Here is a 21,708-nt window from a genome sequence, read left to right on the forward strand (position 1 = left end):
CCTCTACAGCTAAGACTGTGACCTTCTCTCCCTGGACCTGTGCTGCCACGAGCCGCTGGAGGTCGGGTGCTGCAGGGGGCTACCGAGTGCTGCCACGAGCGGCCGGTGGCCAGCGTGAGTGGCCCACAGCCATCGTGAGCAGGCGGCAGGCAGCGAGAGCTGCCACGAGCAGCAGCCGAGCGCCTGCCTCAGCCGGGGCAGCGCAAGGCCCGTAACACCAGCCTGGGCCCGGGAGCTGCGTCCTACACAACTAGACTGAGAATCAACGGCGTGAACGGGAGGGGGAGGCGGGGGGCAGTTCTCCCCAAGTTATCCAAGAAATGGGCTTTGAACACCAGTGAGTCAGAGGAGTGTATTTAGCCCTGGCTCGCATCTCTCCATTTCCAGAGGTGCTCGGAGAGCTCCAAGCAGCTGGAGATGACGGCTCGCAGGTAGTTGGGATTCAACAATGACCTGGTGCACCGTTTTCCTGTTTGTTTCTAGAAAGAGCAAACATCTGACTTTTCTGTTCTTCATGACGGTCTTCATTTTTCGCGGTTATTTTTAAAGATTTTATCTAATAATTTACTAGAATAACACGTTTGCGATGTATTTCTAAATTCCTGTTTTTCTTGAGGCTTTATATTACTAAATGTATTTGAAGTATAAAATATTTTACCTCACGTATTTTTAATTTTGTGAATTCTAGCTTTTTAAAAACAAAATATACGGATATTGGTATTTCAGGATCAGGCAAAACAATGACCAAAATACCGGTACTCGCTGTCCCCAGTCATTAGTGTTACTCGCGTTCTGAAGCACCGGCAGGACGGCCAAGGTGGCGGAAACAGCAGCAGCAGCGGCCTTTCCCCAAGTTCACCTACCGTGGCGCGGTCCCCGGCCGCGGCTGGACGGCCTGCTCGCAGCGGGCGCAGCTGCACGCGCCCGGCCGTGGCGGCGGCGGCACCTCGGCCTGCGGGGGAAGCCACCCTCGCTGCTAACGCGCGTGCGCAAGGCCAAGGAGGCGGCGGCGCCCAGGTGGTGAAGGCGCCCCCGCGGGACACCTGGCGGCCTGAGTCGGTCTGCAGCGTGGTGGGCCTTTACAATGGCAAGGCCGTCCACCAGGTGGAAATCGGGCCTGAGATGATCGGCCACTACCTGGGCGAGTGAGTTCTCCATCACCTAACGAGCAGGAAAAGCACAGCGGACCTGGCAGCACCCCAGCATCCGTGCCACCCACGCCTCCCGCTTCAACCCCCTCAAGTAACCTGCTCGGCCATTAAAGGCACAGACTTTTATCTTAGGGGAAAAAAAAAATTACTGCTACTAGTGCTTTCTACCATTCAAACCTTACAACTTAAGGTGATGAAGTCTACGCCGTCTAGTTTACTGATAAACACAGGCACAGAGAAGTCAAGTGTTTCTGCCAACGCCACACAGCACGTGGGCATCCACCCAGAGAGAACCCATGCACAGAATTCCAGCACCTCTGCTTTTACCTACTTTGCTCTATGCCTGGTGGGAATCCGTCCCTGAATACCAAACACCATCAGTCTCCCCACACTGCCGGGTCCTCCCTGGGCACTTCATTAATAGTAGCTCATTTATCCTAACACAACCAGTGTCACCCCCGTTTACAGACTAGGAAACTGAGGCACAACGATTCAGTGAATCCCGCCAGTCTGACTGCAAAGCCACCAAACTGCTGGGAATAGCTGAGGCTGGTCAGACTCACCCACTTTACAAAGCACTTCCACACACAGTGGATCTTGCTGAATTGTCACCAGCGAAAAACAGACCTCTATCACCCCCACAGAGCAGCTGAAGAACCTGGAGCACAAAAGTAAGCCTTGCCCAGGAGCCCAAGTGGCAGATACAGGTCAGAAACTCAGGCCTGTCTGGCTCCGGAGCCTGTCCTGCCCCCCACGCACCCCACCATGAGGGCAGGACGGGGGGTGACAGGCCACCCAGTGCAGAGGCCCACACACATGCAAACACACACGGCTTTATTATCTCTCTGCTCTCCAAAAGCACATGCCCTGGACTTGCATTTGGGGCAGAGCCCAGCGGCAGGAGGCAGGTGGGATGGCTCCTTCCTCCAGGGGCAGGCAGAGGGCGTGAGGGAAGTTCATGGAGGTGGCGGCGGAGGCCCGCCGAGGTGAGGCGAGGCGACACTCGGGCTGCGGACATAGCTCACTTGAGGCGGTACAGGACCTTGCGCTGCATGCGATGCTGGACCTCGCCCCGCCGCAGCATGAGCTGCAGGACCTTGCAGACGGCGTGCTCTGGGTACTTCTGCAGAGAGAAGGACGGATGCAGGAGCATGCTCCCCAAGGGCACCCCAGGACACCCACCAGCCTGCCCACTTGGCCGCAGAGCCCATGCATTACCCTGCTCACAGGGAACTTTCCATCAGACCCGCCTCCTCTGATCTAAGGGCTCACCCTTCCTGAGTGCTACCATGTGCCAGGCACTGTTCAAAGTCCTCACGGGGACCAGCTCATCCCATCCCCACTGGGACCATCACACTTCACAGGGGAGGAGACTGAGGCACAGAGAGGCCAAGTCACCGCTCAGTCACACAGCAAGTAAGTGTTAGAGCATCCACCTGCCTCTAGAAGCCAAGCTCTTGACATCCCCAAACCTCGCTAAGCCTGCGTCTGCTTACCTATATGTTAGAATGGGTGTGGTACCACCTACACACAAAACTGCTCTAAGGATCCAAAAGAGATGAAGTACATGAAAGGGAAGCTGAGACCAGAAACTAGTATTGTTCCTGAGATTTTAAAGATGATGACAAGTGCTCCAAAGCATCTGTTAAGCCAGCTCTGCTCTATGGGGTCAAGAGCACCATCTCCAATAAGCGGGGCGACCTCACCTCCTGGCTCTGCCCCAACCGACCCCACCAAACCCAGGCAATGGGGGAAGGGTCGATGGCAAGGGCTGGGGGAAGCATGGGTGTACATCCAGCAGAACCCAGCCGCCTGTCCTCTCCCACAATAGGATAGAAAAAGCACCCTGCCCAGGACTGAAGCATTTGGGGCAGGAAGAGGCCGGGGACGAGGGAAAGCCTGTCTGCTGAGGAACTGAACACCAGTGCTGGGTGGGTGGGAACTGGGCCGTGGGCAGCCACCAGAAGACCGCCTGCACCCTCCCCTCCCCCCAGCCGGCCGCAGGAAGGCCCACCTGCTTGGTGAAGTCCTGGATGATGCTGTGCTCCGACACCTGGGAGCCAATGGCAAAACGGCGCTTGAGCTGCTTCTCGATGCGGCTCAGCATCTCCTGGTCCTCCTGGCTGGTGAATCCCTCCACCCCTGTAGGCATGAGGAGGGAGAAGGGGGGCGGGTGCCAGGGATCTCAGTCAGACCACAGTGGGAGGCTTGGAGACATGGAGGCCTGTAACCCAAGGCAGAGCAGCCGGAGCCAGGCTCAGAAGGGAAAACTAGAGGAAGAGTGTGCTGGGAGAACGAGGGCCTGAGATACGATGGCACAGATACCTAAAGTTGGGACAAAGCAAACACGTGGGGAAGCATGCTCCAGGCAAAGGGAACAGCAGGTGGAAAAACATGAGGCAGGCACACACCTGACTGGCTGAGAACCCAGTCCAGGTCCTGGGGGTCCCTGTAGGCCACAGCCTGGGTTTTGATTTGATTCTGGGGAAAGGAGAAGCCACTGGAAGGCTCTGAGGAGGGACATGAGCTGACCTGTGAGAAAGTGGGTCACACGTGGACCCATCCAGCTGGACAGGCAGCAGGGACAACTGCCTAGAGAAATGGACCTCAGATGGAAGCTGCAGGGGAACCACCAGTGACCAAGGAGGGAGGGCAGACGGCCCTGGAGACATCTGGGAGGTGCCCCGAGCACAAGGCTCCAGATTTCCAGCTACTAAGAGGCCTTGTTTCAGCCAAGAGGGTGAGGCTGTGCTCAGAGAAGCCACTGAGAGGATGAAATGAGGAATCTAACTCCTACACAAACTGCAAAGCCCAACTCACATTTCACTGCCCCAAATCCCCACTGTCCTCTGTGCCCTCAGCATCCCACAGAGCCCTCTATGAGCAGCTGTCTTCTGTGACAGGAAGCGTCTCGGAAGAGACTGACCTTCACCAAGGCTGGGAGTAGGGGAGCTCAGACAACTCCCAACTCCCCCTCCCACATCCCCTGGCTCCAGCCACACCGGCCCTGGAACACGCCGAGACTGCTCCCTCTTGGGGTCTTGGCACTCGGCCTGCCCTCTGCTGAGGGTGCCCCTCCCTGAGGGAGTCACTTTTCCTCACTTCACACCACTCCCTGATCAACATCACCTCAGAGAGGCCCCCATCCTTCTCCCCCACACCTGGCCTGCTGGGACTCTCCCCTCTGCATTTTCGCTCCCTGAACTTGATCTGCTTGCTGCTTTGCTCGTCTCTGCCCAGAGAATGACAGCCCCACACACAAGGCAGGGACTTTGAGACCTGTTCACTGTCAGACTCCCAGCACCTAGAACAGAGCCTGGCAAACACTGAGCACCATGAAGAATCTGCTGGGTGAGGGAATGAATGGATCCCGGAGAGCCTGGCACGTAACCAGAGCTCCTGAAAAGTCTCGAAAGGCTGAGCCTGAAGCAGGCGGTATGACTTAGGGCCCCTCTGCGGGCCTAGGGGCTGAGCCCTGCATTCCAGCTAAGCGGTGACCTTGGGCACCCTGAGAAGGCCTCTTTGTGTCCGTTTTCTCATCTCTAAGACAGGAAGGACGAAGTGCCCAGCCTGGCTTCCTGGGGCCAGCTGTACCTGAGGGGAAGAGCTGTGAAGCATGAGCTCCACAAACGGGTGCTGACTACTGTTCTTAACCAACAATAAAACTAACTATTCATAAGGAACTGGCTCAAGACAATTGTGTTCAAGGGTCTGGAGAGAAGCTGCTTCTCATCCTGGAGGAAAAGGCCGGGGAGCAAATGCAGAGAAGCAGCACGCAGCCCAGCCCACAGAGCCCCAAGCCGTGTCCCCAAGTCGCTCACCCACCTGACAGGGTGCCCGACAGGGCGGCATCCAGCGTGGACACCTGGAACAGCCTCAGGGCCTCCCCGACGTCTGCCTCCGTGGCAAAGGGCTGCAGCTTCATCTTGCTCAGGGCCTCGGCTATGCGCACGATGGCCTCCAGCTGCCTGGGTGGAGCAACGGGACACCAGGGTGGCCTCAGCCCAGCCCCCTCCGCTGCCCATCCTGACATCAGGGCGGTAGTACCTGCTCCCGGTAGTAGGGGAGCGTACACGGAGACTGCTGGCTGCCCCATGACCTGTCTCCGTTTCCTCAATAATGGAACCCCAACTTTTATCCCAGCATATGGCACCCAGCTAAAAGGCATTTCACAGCCTCTCTTGCATCTAGGTGTGTCTGTGTGACTGAAATGTGGTCAGTAAATTCTTAAGTTCAAATACTTTGTGGGAATTTTAGGAAGTGTCCTTAAAAAGTGGGCGCCCTTTTCCTTCCCCTCCTGCTGCCTGGAATGCAGAGGTGATGGCTGACGTTCCAGCAGCCGTCTTAGACTCTGAGGAGAAAGGTGAGCCTGAAGGAGCCCAGGTTGCTAATGACGCTGAGGAACCATCACAGCAGTCCTGGACTCCCTACCCTCAGATACTTTTACCTGAGAGAGAAATAAACTTCCAATTTACTGCAGCTACTTTATTTGGGTTTTCCATTACACACAGCCAAATCCACTTCTAATTAATCAATGCTACAGGCAGGATTCAGACCAGGTAAGTCCAAGCTCTTCATCACTACACTCAACTGGATAAACTCACAAGAATGAGGAGAGTTAGGAGCTAAGAAAACTGAGGCCGAGAGAAGGAGAACAATTTCCCTGCAGTCACACAGTGGCCTAGAGGCAAGGACCCCGGTTTCCTGGCTCCCAGGCCTGGACCTCCCCTCACCCTCAGCCTTCCCCACTATGGGGGAAGACAGATGGAATTCAGGAAAGAAGGTTCTAGGTTTTCCTAGCCTTACACCAACCAAGAAATGCAGATAGGGAGCCCACTGTTTCCACTCCAAAAGGAGCCCTCCTGCCCAGCCGGCCTCGCCGGCGCCTGCGCTGTGTGGTTCCGCGGCCCTGGCCGGGGTGCCGGGCACACCCTGTGACGTGAGGGCCGGGTGCCCAGCCCTGCCCGCCTGCTCACCGCACGGTGATGGGGATGCTACAGCGGCGGTCACGGTCTCTCTCGTGCTGACGGGCCCCACTCCGCATGATGATGTACCGGTTCTTTAGCTTCTCTGCAGCCTCCGCCGACAGCCGGGGGCCACATCGCCTGCAGAGGGGTGGGGAGCGGCTGCCATGGGGCCAGGAAGGAATCCTGAGGCACCCACCTGCCCTGAGCCCTCAATCAGCTATAAACACATGCTTTCCCACGCAGGCTGCGGGCATCATGTGGAAGAGATGGAAATGAAATCTGGGTCATGGGCAGGCACCAGAGATCAACAACGGGAGAGAAAAGGTGGTGCCACTGTCAGCAAGGAGGTGGAGGAAAGCCAGGCCCACGTGCAGGAGTGAAGACTGCCCCCTCCTTACTGCTGGATGACACGTGGCTCTTGTCGTGAGGTGGGCATTGCCTCATACACAGTACAGAACAATGGCACCGGCACAAGGCACAGGACCCACCAGACAGCAGGCTCACAGCAGTCCTCGACCCCAAACTTCTATCCAAAATATTCTCACAAGACTCGGCAGTGACTGCTGTCCAGGGCAGGGGGCACGCCTCTCTCCCGGGAGAAGGATGGGCAGCAGGGATGGCTGAGCAGGAATTCCCCGACTTACCCCGCAACCCCCCACAGGTCAACTGTCAATGTCTGTGCCCATGTCAGCCTGGCACAGTCCCGCGATCACACACACAGGTGGGGCTGGGCAGGGGAAGCCTCATCCTGAGGACGAGGAGATCGAGGCCAGAGGGAAGGAGGAAGCTCCCCAAGGCCATGAGGAGCTCAGACCCTGAGGAAGACCCAGGAAATGCTGGGCACCGCACCACCCATCACCCCAGGGGAGGTGGTGAGTTAGGGACCCGCCCGACTGCAGCACTTTACCTCCCATCGGAGGGGCACTAGAAGATTCCTCCACCTTGGGTTTTACCTCCAAGAGACAACTGAGGTGAATGTCAAGAATCTTGGCATGGTGGTTAAAAGCACAGCCTCTGGAGCTAGGTACCTGGGTTCAAATCCTGGCTCCACTAACTCCTAAATGTGACCTTGGACAAGTTACTTAACCTTTCCTTGCCTCAGCTTCCCCATCCATAAAGTGGAATAGTAATACACCAGCCTCCTAGGATTTGGGGAGGGCTCAAGTTCACTTGCCCATAAAATACTCAGAATAACACCTAATTACTCTATGTATGATTAATTAAAGTTTCAGCTGCCATTTACTGAGTGCTTACTTAATGCAGGGCTGTGCCAAGCACTTACTCATCAACTTGTGCAATCCTTGCAAAACAACCCCCACCCGGGGAAATCAAGGCTCGGAGACCAAATGACTTATCCCAGGCTACCCAGTGGGGGCAGGCACTACCAGAGCCTGTGTCCACAATGACCCCACTGCTCTGCCTCCCCAAACGTCAGCCGAGGGGGGTCGTCGATACCAGCTGAATCCTATGCCTTCATTTCAGAGATGGGGAAACTGAGGCTGAGAGCCAGAGTGACCTGTGTAAGGTCAGGAAGGAGCAGAGTGGATTCAGCAGAGCTAAAACTAGAAGAATGGCATCATTTCAGGGGTCCGGCGTGAGGAGCAGGCGCAGGGAACAGGGCTCTCGCCCACCCCAGGGGAGTCGGGCAGCCCCACCCCACAGGGCCTGCGTCCAGGACTCACGCCCGGCAGTAGGCGATGAACTTCTTCAGCTTGGCCAGGTCGATCTCACCCTCCACAGCCTGCGTCTGTGTCAGCGCACTCACGTGTAAAGTGATGACGTGTTTGGCCAGCATCTGGGGGGCAGAAGGGAAACTGGATCAGCCTGCTGGTCCTCCCGAGCCTGGGTCTCAGTACAGAGCAGGCAGGGAGGGAAGGGCTGGTAGGCTAGAACAAACAGAGAGGAGGAGGCTCCCTCGTTCCCTGGGGGCCATCAGCTGCTAAGACAAAATCCTAGAGCTGCCAGGGCCTCCTCTGCAACCCGAGGGGAGCAGCTGCTGAGGATAAGCCACCCCCACGGGAGGCCAGGCAGAGCAACAGAGACAGAAGGAGCCCTGGTGACACCAAGACCCAAAGCCAGCGGGGCCTCAAACCTCTGGGCTTGTCCACTACATGAGCCACAAGTTCGTCTCAGAATTTTACTAACCAGAACTGCACGGGGTTCTGCCACTTGTACCCAAATGTCAACAACTCCACATTTCATATGGAAGGGACTGAGGCCCAGGGGGAGAATGGCCCCAAATCACCCACACCCCTAGTTGCATGCTCTCTGCAGTCCCCAACCGCCAGCTCCTTGGCTGCCCGCTCACGGGCCTTCTCTGATGGTCCCACCGTCATCCAGCCCCTGGTGTGCCCGCCCCAGAACTGAGGGCCTGGTGGGGCCCCGCCCCGTGCGCCCTGCGGCCCCCGACGCACCATATCCCTCTCCTCGTTGTGCTCGTCCTTGACAATGAAGATCATGTCGAAGCGGGACAGGATGGTGGGCATGAAGTCGATGTTGTCCTCCCCCTTCGTCTCGTCCCAGCGGCCGAACACTGAGTTGGCAGCAGCCAGGACGGAGCAGCGTGAGTTCAGGGTGGTGGTGATCCCGGCCTGAGTGGGGATAGTGGGGGAGCAGATGATAGATCCGAGAACCGCAGGACATGTCCATCACGTGTGAATGCACGCACCTGTGACTCTAAGCCTGCTGCTGCTGCCAGCAGAGGCGTGTGCAGAGGACTTGGCCCCAGCGCTCAGCGCCCTGCACACGGCTGGGCCAGGCTGGTCCTCGGCCGAGCAAGCTTGTCAGGGATGACGGCTCACCTTGGCAATAGAGATGGTCTGCTGCTCCATGGCCTCATGGATTGCCACGCGGTCGTCTTCTCGCATCTGCACAGGGGAGAGAAACGTCCATCAGACCCAGGCGAGGGAGGGCAGAACAGTGGCAGAAGGAAAGCTACAGCAGCAACCATTCCAGAGTCCTGACTCCATGCTGGGCCAATGGCAGGAACTGGGTCACCTCTAATCCTGGTGACAACTGTGTGGGCTTGGCTCTATTCTCCCCACTCTCCAGATGTGGAAACTGAGGCCGGGAGAGGTCAAGCTACTGCCCACAGTTACCCTATAGCGACAGTCAGGAACTGACTATACGTCTCCAAGTCAGAGGTGGTTTCTGCTGTTCAAGCACAGGACGCCACGCCCCAGCCCCACGACTCCTAGGTGCTCCCCACCTTTCAGCCACACTTCACCCTGGCAGACAGCCTCACCTTGTCAAACTCGTCAATACAGACGACCCCGCCATCAGCCAGGACCATGGCTCCGCCTTCCATGATAAAGTTCCGGCTAGAGGGGTCCCTTATCACCGAGGCTGTCAGGCCAGCAGCGCTGCTGCCTTTCCCAGAGGTGTACACCTGGGGGAGGTAGGTGGAAAGACGTATCAGGGCCAACACAGCTCAGCTCCGTTCTCTGACCCCAGTAAGTCAACGGGCCCAGGTGGCCCAAGGTCACACACTATAGCTGGCTGCAGAGTACAGAACTCAGGGCGCCTCCCTCTGGATGGGGAGGCCACGGTGGCCCGAGTCTAGCCTGGAAGTTCACCCCGGAGGGGAGTTCACACCCATCACTCACCTGAGCCCCACCACTGCCCTGTGAAGCAGCCCTTAGAAGTCCACTCACATAGGAGCAAACTGAGCCCAGGAGAAGTGACACTTCCAGTGGCCTCGGAGCTGGATGGACTCCTGACTCCCAGGACAAGGCTTCCTCAGCCTGAGTCCCTCGTCACCTTTGTGTAGACTAGCAAGCCACATACAGCCATTGAGACCTGGAACTGTGGCAAGTCCCAATCTAGATGTGCTTAAGTGTAAAATACATACAGATTTTAAACTTTGTGCTAAAAAAAGAACGTAAGCTATCTATCTCCGTAACATTTTTTATATTAAGCTTCATGTGGAAATAATGTTTTAGATATAGTGAGTTAAGCGGACTATTACTCAGATTAATTTTACCTATTTCACTTTTTTAACGTGCCTACTAGAACCTTTAAAATCATACACGTAGCTCACATGTGTAGCTCGTGCATTTCTACTGGACAGCCTGGGCACACTTCAGACCTATCCCGAGACCACACCTCCCACCTGTACAACCTGTCCCACTGACCACAGCGGGCACTCTCACCCTGCTCTGCTCCCCAGTCACATGCATCACCACAGAGGCCTTAGCTTACCAGACACTTGGGTTCAAAGCCCTGTGGAGCACTTACTGGCTGTGGGATCTTGGCCAAGAACCCTTAGCTATTCTGTACCCATTTCTTCATCTATAAATGGGTCACAGCACCCACCGCAGAGTTGTGGAGAGCATTACATGAGTAAATGTGTGTCAAGCACTTCAAGCCGTGCTTGGCCCTTACTTTAGCCGTAACTGTTATCAATGTTAAGATTTAGTGGACACACTGAAGCTCAGGGAGCTTCGGTGACTTGCTGCTCAAGGTCTACAGCCATTTACTGGCCAGGCGGGACCCAGCCCATCCTGCATCAGTCCAGCGCCCTGCCCGCCACCCCAAACCTATACCCACCTGTTGGTTTCATTCCCCCTCTCCTCCCGTGGCCCCACCACAGCCAAGAGGAATGAGAGTCTGGGTGAGCCTGCCCACCGAAGGGGTTCTGGGGACCTACTGGCCCTGCCCTGCAGCCTTCTGCCCTGCTGGGCAGCCAGGAAGAGCAACTCGTCCCAGCACTCACCCCGATGGGAGAACACTTCTCCACAAACTTCAGCAGCTGGGACTTGGCCGTCCCCGGGTCCCCCAGCATGAGCAAGTTGATGTCTCCTCGGCGAGTGAGTCCGTCGGGGAGCCTAGGGGAGGACAGGCAGATGGGCGAGAACCCACCAGGGGCTGGGCTCAGGCTGGTCACAATGGCGGGCTGGCTGGCAGTCAGGCTCCTGACCTATCACAGGCCTCAGAGCAGATGGGGAGGCAGGGGCTCTGGGCTGAGACCACATTTATACCCAGCTGTGTCCCCTAGCCTTGCCCACGGCAACCTGCCTCCCAGAAAGGGGAGGGTCAAAGGAAATGGCTCTCAGGGCTGGGCGCACACGGTGAGCATCTGATAAACATCCCTCACAGCTGGAAAGGAAAGCGAGGGAGCCGCCAGTGGGCTATGCACGGTACAGTGGAAGGGGCACCAAGCCAGCCGGCTCCGGCCCGCGTGCCTGTAATGAAGTCCCTTTCAGTTTCAATGCCTCAATTTCCTCATCTATAAAACGGGTGTGATCCTAGGTGTCACAGGAACTGACTGGGTTTCAGACCCATAAAAACACTTAGAAGAAAGCCTGGCACATAGTAAGAATTCAGTAAACAGTAGCTGCGAGTAATATTATTTTCTATACCTCTATTATTTTATAGTTTCAAAAAACACATGCTGCCCTGTTAGGTTTTTCACATGGAAACTTGGTTTCAGAGAGGTGGTGTCGCTCTCCCAAGGTCACACAACAAATAAGCAGCACAGCTGAAATTCAATCCCTGGTCTCGACTCTAGAGCCCAGAGCTCTCCCCACGGCCCCTGCCATGCCCCCCAGTCTACCGCCATCCAGGATTGGCGGGAGGGTCTCTCTGGAGGGGAGAGCATGAATTAGCCCTCAGCCAGCTGACAACGAGCCCGCAGCTTGGGAAGGTGCTGGGAGTCGCAGGCAGGGCCGAGGGTCCTGGGAAAATGAAGAGCATTCAAGTCCTGACCATCTGGCAGCTGTCTGTCTGTGGGCCGAGTCTCCGTGCCCTCCCCAGACCTGGGGGGCCTGGACACCCACCTCTTTCGGGAACCCCCGAAGAGCAGGCAGGCAATGGCTTTCTTCATGTCCATGCCCCCAAAGATGGAGGGGGCGATGCTCTTGGAGATGACGTCATAGACGTTGGGGAGGGCAGCCAGGCGCCGGAACTCCTCCTCCTCTTGTGGGGTCACGGTGCCAGCAAAGGTGCGGCCTGGGGGGCAGGAGGGAGGTGCTGAGTGCCAGTGAGGGCGAGCCTGCTCCAGCCCACTGACCCCTCAGGGCAGGGCCTCAGTCGGGCAGTACAACCAGCAGCACAAGGCGACAGCACGGAGCCCAGGTCTCCACCTCAGGAGTGGGCCTGGGTCCCAGGGTCCAGAGTGACGGGGAGGGGTGGACGGAGTGTGTGAGGAGCCAGAGGCCCAGATGGTGGAGGCCCGTAAAGGGTCCTGGGAAGTCTTCCATCTTGCAGAGACGGGTGACCCACCATCTCAGCCAAGGAGTGACGTGGTGTCTTTGGTTACAATAGCACCACGACTGTGCTGGCGACTGTGCAGAACAGAGAATGCAGGGGCGTGGCCAGGCAGGAGGCCCAATGATCCAGCAGGGACAAGGGGGTCCCACAGCCAACTCACCAGAGCCATCTGTGTCCACCTGGATGCCAAGGACACGGATGTAGGAACTCCTGATGCCCACGCCCACCCTGTCGCGGCCCCTGCCAGAAGTCAGGCCGAACTTCTTGATGGAATAGATGCCCATGATGGTGACCCTGTTCCCGGGGACCACCTTGTCACACAGGTACCTGAGGACAGTGAGGACGAAGAAAAGACGGTGAGTCTGTGGGACAGCCAAGTCCCTCGTCACACGGTCCAGCTCAGCGTTTCGAGCGGAGGCCTCCCAGCTGAGCAGGCTCCACACCTCTCCACCCCCACGGCCTGGAGAACAGGCCCCTCCCCTCATCCCAGCCCACCTGTGCTCGGACAGGTCAGCTGCCTGAGGACCGTGCTGACAGTCCTTGGTCATGGTGGCGGCCCGCCCCTTCCACTGCCTTCACAAGCTCATTTGTCATACTGTCTCGGGTCAGAGGACACTCAGTGCTAGCCCACCCCCAGCACTCGGAAGCCCCATCTCCATCTTATCTGCTGTCAGCCTTGTCGTGGGGCTCCCCGTAGACACCTCAGGAGGAACCTTCCTCTTCAGGCCCTCCCAGTCTCCCCGCAAGGGCCACTCCTCTGCCTCTTTCGGGCTTCATGAGCTCAGCCCTATGATTTTGCCTCTGGACTTTCATTTCCTCTTTTAAAAAATAGGATGTCAAAACAAGGAAGTCTCCAAGTCCCCCTAGCCAGAGCCACCGCAGCGTGGAGGGTGAATGGGACATCTGTACTCTGCTATTTAGAAGCTGTGAGACCTCAAAGAAGTCATCACTGTACCTCTCTGAGCCAGAGGGGATGATAACGTGATCTGACCTGCCATGATTGTCATGAGATCAAGTGAGGTAACAGACACAAAGGTGCTTTAAACACCAGAAAGGGTCACATCCAATAAAGGACCATCACCGTCACTGTTTAAGTTCTATGAGTGGATTCTACGAATTCTCTCTTCCCACACCCATTTCTTAAGCTTTGTCAATCACACACCACTTGGAGAATAATCTAATACCAAGTATCTAATTTGTATTAAAGAATTATGTGAAATGCCTGACATAAATTTCCAGTTTAAATTTCACAGCAGCCTGATGAAAGCTCAAAGGCTGTCATGATCCCCATTTTACTGATAAGGAAACGGAATCTCAGAAAGCTGAGAGTCTCAGTAAGCTGGAGTGTCTGACTTCTACACCTTCCACCGCCACTGCTGAAACTAATGGAACCTGTGGCTTCCCAGAAAAACGCCCATGTACACAACACCTGCCTGCACTGTCAGGGTGTGCCAGCCCCGGTGGACAATCCTAATCAACCTCTCCACGCCTCCCATCCAGGTCACCGTGAGGGGACCAGGCTCCAGCCTAGCACCCTCTCCCCTTTCCCAATCACTCAGCAAAACCTAAGGAAGAATCTTATGAGAAAGTCTGGGGCAGGGGCGGGGGCGGGGGGGTGTCAGGCTGGGAAGGGGCTCTCACAGCTGCTGGTTACCTCGCTGTGCCTCCCAGTTCTAAGGGGCTGGATTCTCCCAGGAAGAACACAGGCTCAAAGTTCCTCCACTAACTTAAAGATCGTCATCTGCAGTGGGGGCTGACGTGCCCCTGCAGATCACGGGAAGATGAGATGAGCGGAAACGTATGGGAATCACCGGGCACAGGCAAGCGTCCTGAACCAGCCATCCTCTCCTCTCCCTCCCAGCATGCTGGACGGTCCACAGCTGGGACGCCCACCCTCGCGGATGCCAGCCCCCGTCCACCTCACCTGTCGCAGTAGAGCTGCACGTGTCTAGGCATCTCGCCGTGGGGCACTGCGTCTGGCAGCTCCTGCAGCTTCAGGGTCTGGAAATCCACACACTTACACTTGTCTGGCATGATGAAGTACGGGTCCAGCGGGCACTGGGGGCGTCCAGCCTGATCCCTGTACGGGGGCAGGAGAAAGGGTCACCAGAGCTACCTTGAGAACCTGGAGCCCGGGGAACCCATCCCAGGAGTCAGCAACAAGACATAGCCAGCAGCAGGTTAAAGGTCGCCTGCATAAGCTGGAAAAAGGCCCCGAAAGGAGGGTGGCTCTGTGGGACCATACTCCAATTAGGAGTGGGGAGACCTGCTCCAGGCCTGACTCTTCAATGCACTATTCAAGGCAAACAAGCCCCCTCATGTGGTCTCCGTGTCCCACGACCTTACTAAACCCCCACTCAAATCCCAGGATCTCCCAGTGAGGGTCTGGGCGCCTGCAGACCATTCTCAGAGTCCAGGCCTCTATTCACCCGTATGGAATGAAGGTATCATTCAACTGTTAACAGCAATCAGAGCAAATCACCTACGTGCTAGGCCCTATTCTAAGTGCCAAGGACATCCTGATAGTTTAGATACAAGATGGAAAGAAACATTAAGACCAGGATTTGGGCCTGAACACCTGAAAAGATGGTGTTTCCATTTTGGGGTGGGGTAAGGGACTGTGGAAGGGCAGGTCTGGGGATGGGATGGAGTCAGTTCAGTGCAGGTTGTGGCACGTGCTCACCCTGCAGTGCTCATTAGACACCTCGCGGAGGTGGCTGGCAGGCAGCTGAACTCAGTCTGGAGTTCAGTGGAAATACACATCTGAGTGTCTGCACATCAACAGTTTTTAAAGTGTGAGGCTACCTAGGGAAAAAGTGTGGGGAAAGGTGTGGCTGAGCCCTGGGGCACTGAAACATTTAGGTCAAGAAGCTGAGGATATTTATGTAATTTCACAGACAATTGTCACCCCAATAAATTTAAAAAAATAAAATAAAATAAAATTGCAGTATGTTTAAGAAAAAAATAAAGCTGAGGAGGAACCGGCAGGAGCCGAGGCGCAGCAGCCAGGGAGAGGGCGCACCCTTTAGATGAGGGGGCCGCTATGTTTTCTGTAGGGGCCGCACGGCAAGTATCTTCAGTTTTGTGTGCAAGAGGCCACACACTCCCTCTGCAGTGCATGGGCGGTCACAGGCAACGTGTAAATAAGAGTGGCTGTGACCCTGGGCCCTCGGATCTGGCCCAGCACGACACCGTTTGCTTCAGAAGACTCCACACAGACTCCCTGCCCTGGACTGCTTTACTCTCCCAACAGTGGGTTCCCCGCACAGGCTGTCTGGGCGTCCTGGTTGGGGGGAAGTCACCAAATGCAGAGGGACACCTGGCCGGGCGCATAGCCCTGAGCCCCAGGGCGTCAGCTCTGTGCCTCTCCCACCAGGCCACCCCTGCTCCCGCCCGTCCCCTGCAGCGTCCTCATCCTGCAGGCCCCACTCAGGCGGCTCGAGGCCTACTCACGCGTTGCACTTCCTGGGCAGGGCGTAGCCCTCCAGGCCGGGGCGCATGGCGATGTTGGTGAGGGTTTTACGGCAGCTGCGGCACTGGATGGAGATGCGCGTGGCCTTGGCGCGGACCCCAGAGGCCGCGATGATGATGCCGGGGATCTTCACCAGGTGGGACATCATGTCCGACTGCAACAGAGCCCCCGGGAGATGCTTGGTTAACGGGAGCCGGGCACACCAGAGATTACCGTGTTTCCCCGAAAATAAGACCGAGCCGGACCATCAGCTCTAAGGCGTCTTTTGGAGCAAAAATTAATATAAGACCCGGTTTCTGCTCCAAAAGACGCATTAGAGCTGATGGTCCGGCTCGGTCTTATTTTCGGGGAAACAGAGTATGTATAAAAATCTTTTTTTTTTTAATGCATATTGAAATATTTAGGGATAAAGTGTCATATCTATAACCTACTCAAAACATATTTTATCAAAAAAGAGAGAAAGCAAATAAGGCAAAATGCTAACAGCCATTAAATCTAGATGAAAGTACGTGGGATTTGTTACACTATTCTCTACCTTTGTGTTAATATTTCATAATAAAAAGCAAACAACAACGAAAGTTCCTTTCATCATCTCTTCTCCCCAGTCTCAGTGGTTTTCCTGGGACAGACAAGCCACGCTACAGGTTTGTATGCCCCTCTGCAAAGCCTGGAGACAACAAGGGGAGAAACAGAAAGGAGGCGGGTCCCTCTTTGGTCAATGAGGCCAGAGCCACATGTGCTTGTCATGGCCCAGGGGGACATTAAACTGTTAAAAACAACCAGAGCATGTTCTTTTGGAAAACAATCTACAAAGCTGCAGGTACTGTGGCCCTCCAGAATTCCAGCGTTGGAAAGGACTGGGATTGCCTCGGCTCTCCCTCAGGGATGCAGGGATGGCTGCATCCCTGACAAGTCACCCTTCTAGAGCGGCCCCTCCTCTTGTTATAGGCCATTCGCTGTATTTTCCAGTGAGTGTGACAACACGAAGCTTGTCCCTGGGTGGCGCTGAGGCTGCCTCTCTGATGCAACAGCTGCCCCACAAAACAAGTCCAATGTCACTTCCACAGACAGGCAAAACGTGTGCTCCTCAGTTTGGTTCCATACATGGTCCTAGAGCCCCTCCCTGGGTCTGGGAACGCAGAGATGAAGCCACCATGCTCCACAGCCTCGAGTCCACAACCCTGCTTCTGAACAGACCTACCATCATGCTAACGAAGACAGGCGTCACAGGGACCCCGACAGAGCTGCAGGACCACAGGGGTTCAAGCAAAGACCAGAGCACAGCCTTGTGGGTGCAGTGCACGAGGAGGAGGTGACATTAGCTGAAGGGGTGACATTTGGGTACTACTGCAGAGTTCCAGCACAGCCACGTGCGCCATTTCATTTGATTCTCACAACCTTACAGCAGAATCACCTACGTCATGACCATCACTTCCTCCTCACTGCTCCCCTGGCTTCCACTCCTGCCTATTGTATACATTTTCCATCCATACAGCAGACAGAGGAACCTTTTAAAAATGCAAGCAGCCTGTTCTTCTGCATAACTCTCCACTGGTTTCCTGTCGTAATTAAAAAATCCAAGCTCCTTTCCACAGCTGGGAAGACCTGGCCGTCTGGCCTCTCCACCCACTTCTTCCCTTCCTTTCCCCATCCTGACTCCCTGGGGTCCGGCCACACTGGCTTCTTCCTGTTCCTTGAAACATGCCATGTCCCCACCGCAGGCCTTTGCACCTGCTTCTTCCTGAGTCTGGAATGCTCCTCCCCTGGCTGTCGCATCACTCAGACTCACTCCAAACACTTCCTCAGAGAGGCCTTCTCCAACCACTATCCACCTCCCTCGGCCACTGTCACACTGCCTGTTGTCTTTTCCTCATGACTCAGATCCCAGCACCTGAATCACGTCAATGCTCCTTGTCTGTCCGTTTCTCCCTGTGGGCCCCACGGGAAAGAGATCCTGTCTGCTAACAAAGCTCTAGCCCAGCACCGGGAGTGGAGCAGCCACTCAGTACTTGTTGAATAAAAGAGTAACGACTGCATTGACAGACAGGCTCTGCCAACCTCTCCTGCTTCCTCGTCCCTCTCCAGCCACGCTGGCCGGCTTTCAACACGGCCTGGAACAACATCCCAGGCCCTCCTCACTTCTCAGGCTTTGCTCTAGCTATTACCCCCTTACTCTCCCCCAGCTGTTTGCATGTTGCTCGTCCCCATCCTTAGCTCTCCACTCGGATGCCACCTCCTCAAAAATGCCTTCTCTATATCAGAGGGACCCCCACATGACTCATCACCCTCCTGATTTCTTCCACTGCACTTCCATCTAAAATCATCACGGGTGATGTTTTCTGGTTTACTCCCCGGGGCGGACAGAAGCTTGTTGTTCAGCTCACCGTTTTCTCCAGGATCCAATTCAATGCCTTGAGCACAGGAGGAGCTCAGTAAACATTTGTCCAATGAGTTAATTTTACCGAAGAGGAAACAGGCTCGAGTGAGCTGTTCAGGGTCACACAGCTGGCACCCAAGTCTGCCTGTCTCGAAAGCCCCTCTGTGCCATGCAGCAGCCACTGCCACCCTCTTCCTGGCCTCTAAGCAAACCCACCTTCAGGCTACGAATGCTGGACGGGCTGGCGTCTGACTTGAGAATGACCTGGATGTCCTGGAGCACCTCCTCACCGATGGGCCGGGGCCGGGTCACCTCGTCAGCCACCTCCTTGGCAGCTTCCTCCAGCTAGAGAGAAGGAAGGGGACAGGCCGTTGGTGACGAGCAGGGCCAGCCCTGGGGGGTCAGAGACAGGGTCCCACTCACCAGCTGCAAGTGCTCGGCTGGCTGCTTGTACAAGAAATCAGCCAGGTCCTCGTCAAAGCTGGCCAGGTCCTCCATCTCCACCTCGATCCAGTACTCCCCCAGGTTGTAATGCCGCTTGAGCTCATCCCTGGAGGGGGCAGGTGGCAGAAAAGAGCAACCAACACTGGCTAAGGTACACCTGCACCCTGAACCTGCCCTTACCATCACCAACACTGCTCACCACGTCGCTCCCCAAACGCACACAGAATTCCAGGGGGTTCTGCAAAGGATCCCTGTTGTCACACAACAGCCTAGCAGCCTGCCCCCGACTCCCACACCCCATGTCTTTCCTTAAGGAAAGAAGAGTCTGTGAGACTGTGTATCTCTGGGACTGTATATTTCTCTCTATTTAGTCTCCAAAAGAGGGTTTGCGGCCAATGACGAGTAAGATTCCCCACGGCGGGGACAACTCAAGCCAGGCGGAACCCCATGGAGACCCCCAATGAGCTGCCTTAGAAAGATTTGGGAAGGGGCCTTGTCTCCCCTTCCCCCTGCCTGGGAAAAGTCGCTGCTGACTCTGGCTTCCCCTCTCACCTAATTGGGAGAAAAGTCTTGAGAGTGATAAGATTAAGCTGTCTCTGCTCAGCTCTGTGAAACAATTTCGACATGTGATATATGTCCCTTAAAAGAGTTGCATACCTCACCTCAAGGACTTTCTGCTTCGGCTGTTTGAAGATCAACATAATTGGTTTGGGTTGTTTCTATAACGTGGTGAGTCCCACAGACCGTGCCAAAAACACTGCTACTCCCTTGTATACTTATCAATAAAAACCTCCAGTCGGCTCATATCTGGGCTCCAGTCTTTCAGAACTGTGAGACCCCTGGCCTTCTGAGATTTAACTGCATTAAGTCTCTGTATGTTTCTTTCTTAAAAACTTAACCCAAAGCCACCCCTTCTCGCACCCTCAGTGCCCGTGTTGCGCTGGACGCAACAGGTCCCTACTGCCAGCAGAGGCAGCCTCCAAAGAAAGCTCCGTGGAAGGATATTTCAACCCTCAAAGACGAGGTTCCACGCACAGGTCAGTTGGGGAGACTCTCACTGCAAATCAGTGCTTCCATTGCAGGACTCTCTTGGGAAACTAACAAGGCACACGCCCCAGAACTGGGGAGGCACACGCCCCAGAACTGGGGAGGCACACGCCCCAGAACTGGGGAGGCACACGAGAGTAGACATTGTATCTTGTCAACCATCACAGATTCTTTTCAGAGCATTCCACAGCACGACTGTACCAAACACATTTGGGGACCACGGACCTACGCAGAGCCGGCTCCCAAGCCTCACCTCAGGCCTCATCCTCTTCTACCTTATGCGTGGGAGCCACATAAAGCAGCCTGTCTGGCCCAGAGAGCCCCTTGCTACAACAGGCCACCCCATACCTCTGCCCATGCAACTGCCATGTGGAATGCCTCCCACACCACGACTCTTCTCTCGGCTCAAGGGTCACCCAGAACTTTGGCTCCTCTGGAAGTCTTCCCCAACTCCTCTTTTACATTCCTCCCTTGAGGTGACTATCACTTCCTAATTTATGCATCGCTCCCACTGAGCTCTCGAAGGCAAGTAGTACGAATGTTTTTGCGTCTGTTATCTCAGTGTCTAGCAGTGTCTGGCACATGGGTGATCAATGTTAGCTTGTGCGTGAATAAATGGAAGCAGAAATGGCTATGCCCATTTTACTGACGAAGAAACTGAGGCCCAGAGAGACTGTCACCCGAGCCTGGACCTGCAAACGCATGTTTGAAGGGCCTACAATGATGTGGCATGATGTCACAGGTTGCACAATGACTAGAAGCAGGGACCTAGCCCAGATCGTTCAGTGCTGTAGCACCTGGAACAGTGCCTGGCATGCAGCAGGCACTCAATCAATAGTGGTTCCAAGAGAGGAATGAACGAATGAATGAGTGAAGTGAATCATAACTCCCACTTCACCTACTGTACCCAGAGACAACTAGGGTCAAGAAAGTATCTCTGACAGTATGTATAAGGACAGAAACAGCAGACAAACAGGAACAAGAAATGGACAACGAACCAAAGGGCCCACGTAGCTCCAGCTGGGTTGGCGGAGGCCCATTCAGCAGAAGACTGGCTCAAAAGTTAACTCCAGGTATAAAACACAGGAAACCATAGGCCATAGGTTTGTGGGGGGGAGGGGAGTGCCTGATGACGCACTGCTGGACCAAAACCCGCAGACCCGCGACAGGCTCCTCCTCCTCTCGTCCTGTTTCCCCATCCGTGTCTGGACTGTCTATGACACTGCAAGGTTCTCCGTGGAGACTGCCCAGCTCCCCTCCGCCCCCGCTCCGGCTCGCACCTGTATTTGAAGGTGAAGCCGGTGCGGTCGGTGCCCACGCGGTACTGCCGCAGGAACTCCTTGAAGCGCCTCTGCAGCTGCGATTTGCGGGCCTGCCCCTCATCGGTCGCGTTGTCACCCCCGAAGCTGTCGCTGTAGAAAATGCCGAGGTCGTCGAAGCCTGACATGCCTGCACCTGGCGGAGAAAAAGAGCTGGAGCAGAGTGGGGGCAGCGCGCGGCGACCGATGCCTGGGTCCCTCGCTCCGAACGCGAGGCGGGTGTGTCTCGACTCAGGGGTGGGGGACCCTGACCCCAGTTCTCCCAGGGGATACCCCTACCCACCCTTATTGCGCCCCCATCCATAGCCTACCGACCCCCCGTGGGGCGGGCTCCCGGGTCCCCACTCCCCAGTTCCACCGGCCTCACCTCTCCTTTCCGCCACTCCACGGACTCGGAGAGACAGGCACCCCGACACTCTCCGCCGAGTTTCGCGGGAAAAACGAGAGGCCGCGTTCGGACGCTGCGGCTGCTGTGCCCCAATTGGTTAGCCGAGGCCCCGCGGCCATTGATTGGACCGCTCTGCGCCCTCAAGCCCCGCCTCCAAGGCCAGTAGCCGAAGCGGATTGGCTGAGGGGCTCATGATGTCAGGACTCCTGGTCTCCTTCCGGGCTCCATTTTGTGTGGCGGGCAATTTGGCGCGAAATTTATGACGGGAAGGGGAGGGGTGGGGCCTGGCGTAAAGATGGTGGAGGGGTGGGTTTTCGGGCCGAGGGACAGTGC

The 21,708-nt window shown here is 55.9% G+C and overlaps 1 protein-coding gene across 1 annotated transcript; it reads right to left on the reverse strand.

The window, feature by feature from the left end:
- Positions 1-1,968: 1,968 nt before the first annotated feature.
- MCM5 (minichromosome maintenance complex component 5) lies at positions 1,969-21,423 on the reverse strand. The gene is made up of 17 exons (XM_033118744.1): positions 21,355-21,423; positions 20,949-21,123; positions 18,601-18,727; positions 18,394-18,522; positions 15,782-15,954; positions 14,253-14,408; positions 12,489-12,655; positions 11,896-12,067; positions 10,833-10,944; positions 9,363-9,506; positions 8,920-8,985; positions 8,533-8,709; positions 7,801-7,913; positions 6,128-6,256; positions 4,977-5,119; positions 3,166-3,293; positions 1,969-2,274 (listed from the first exon to the last, which is right to left on the reverse strand). The coding sequence occupies exons 2-17, from the start codon at positions 21,113-21,115 to the stop codon at positions 2,173-2,175; spliced, it is 2,205 nt and encodes a 734-aa protein (XP_032974635.1). The 5' UTR covers positions 21,116-21,123; positions 21,355-21,423; the 3' UTR covers positions 1,969-2,172.
- Positions 21,424-21,708: the final 285 nt, after the last annotated feature.

Source organism: Rhinolophus ferrumequinum, chromosome 10 (assembly GCF_004115265.2).
Source record: "Rhinolophus ferrumequinum isolate MPI-CBG mRhiFer1 chromosome 10, mRhiFer1_v1.p, whole genome shotgun sequence".
NCBI lineage: Eukaryota > Metazoa > Chordata > Mammalia > Chiroptera > Rhinolophidae > Rhinolophus > Rhinolophus ferrumequinum.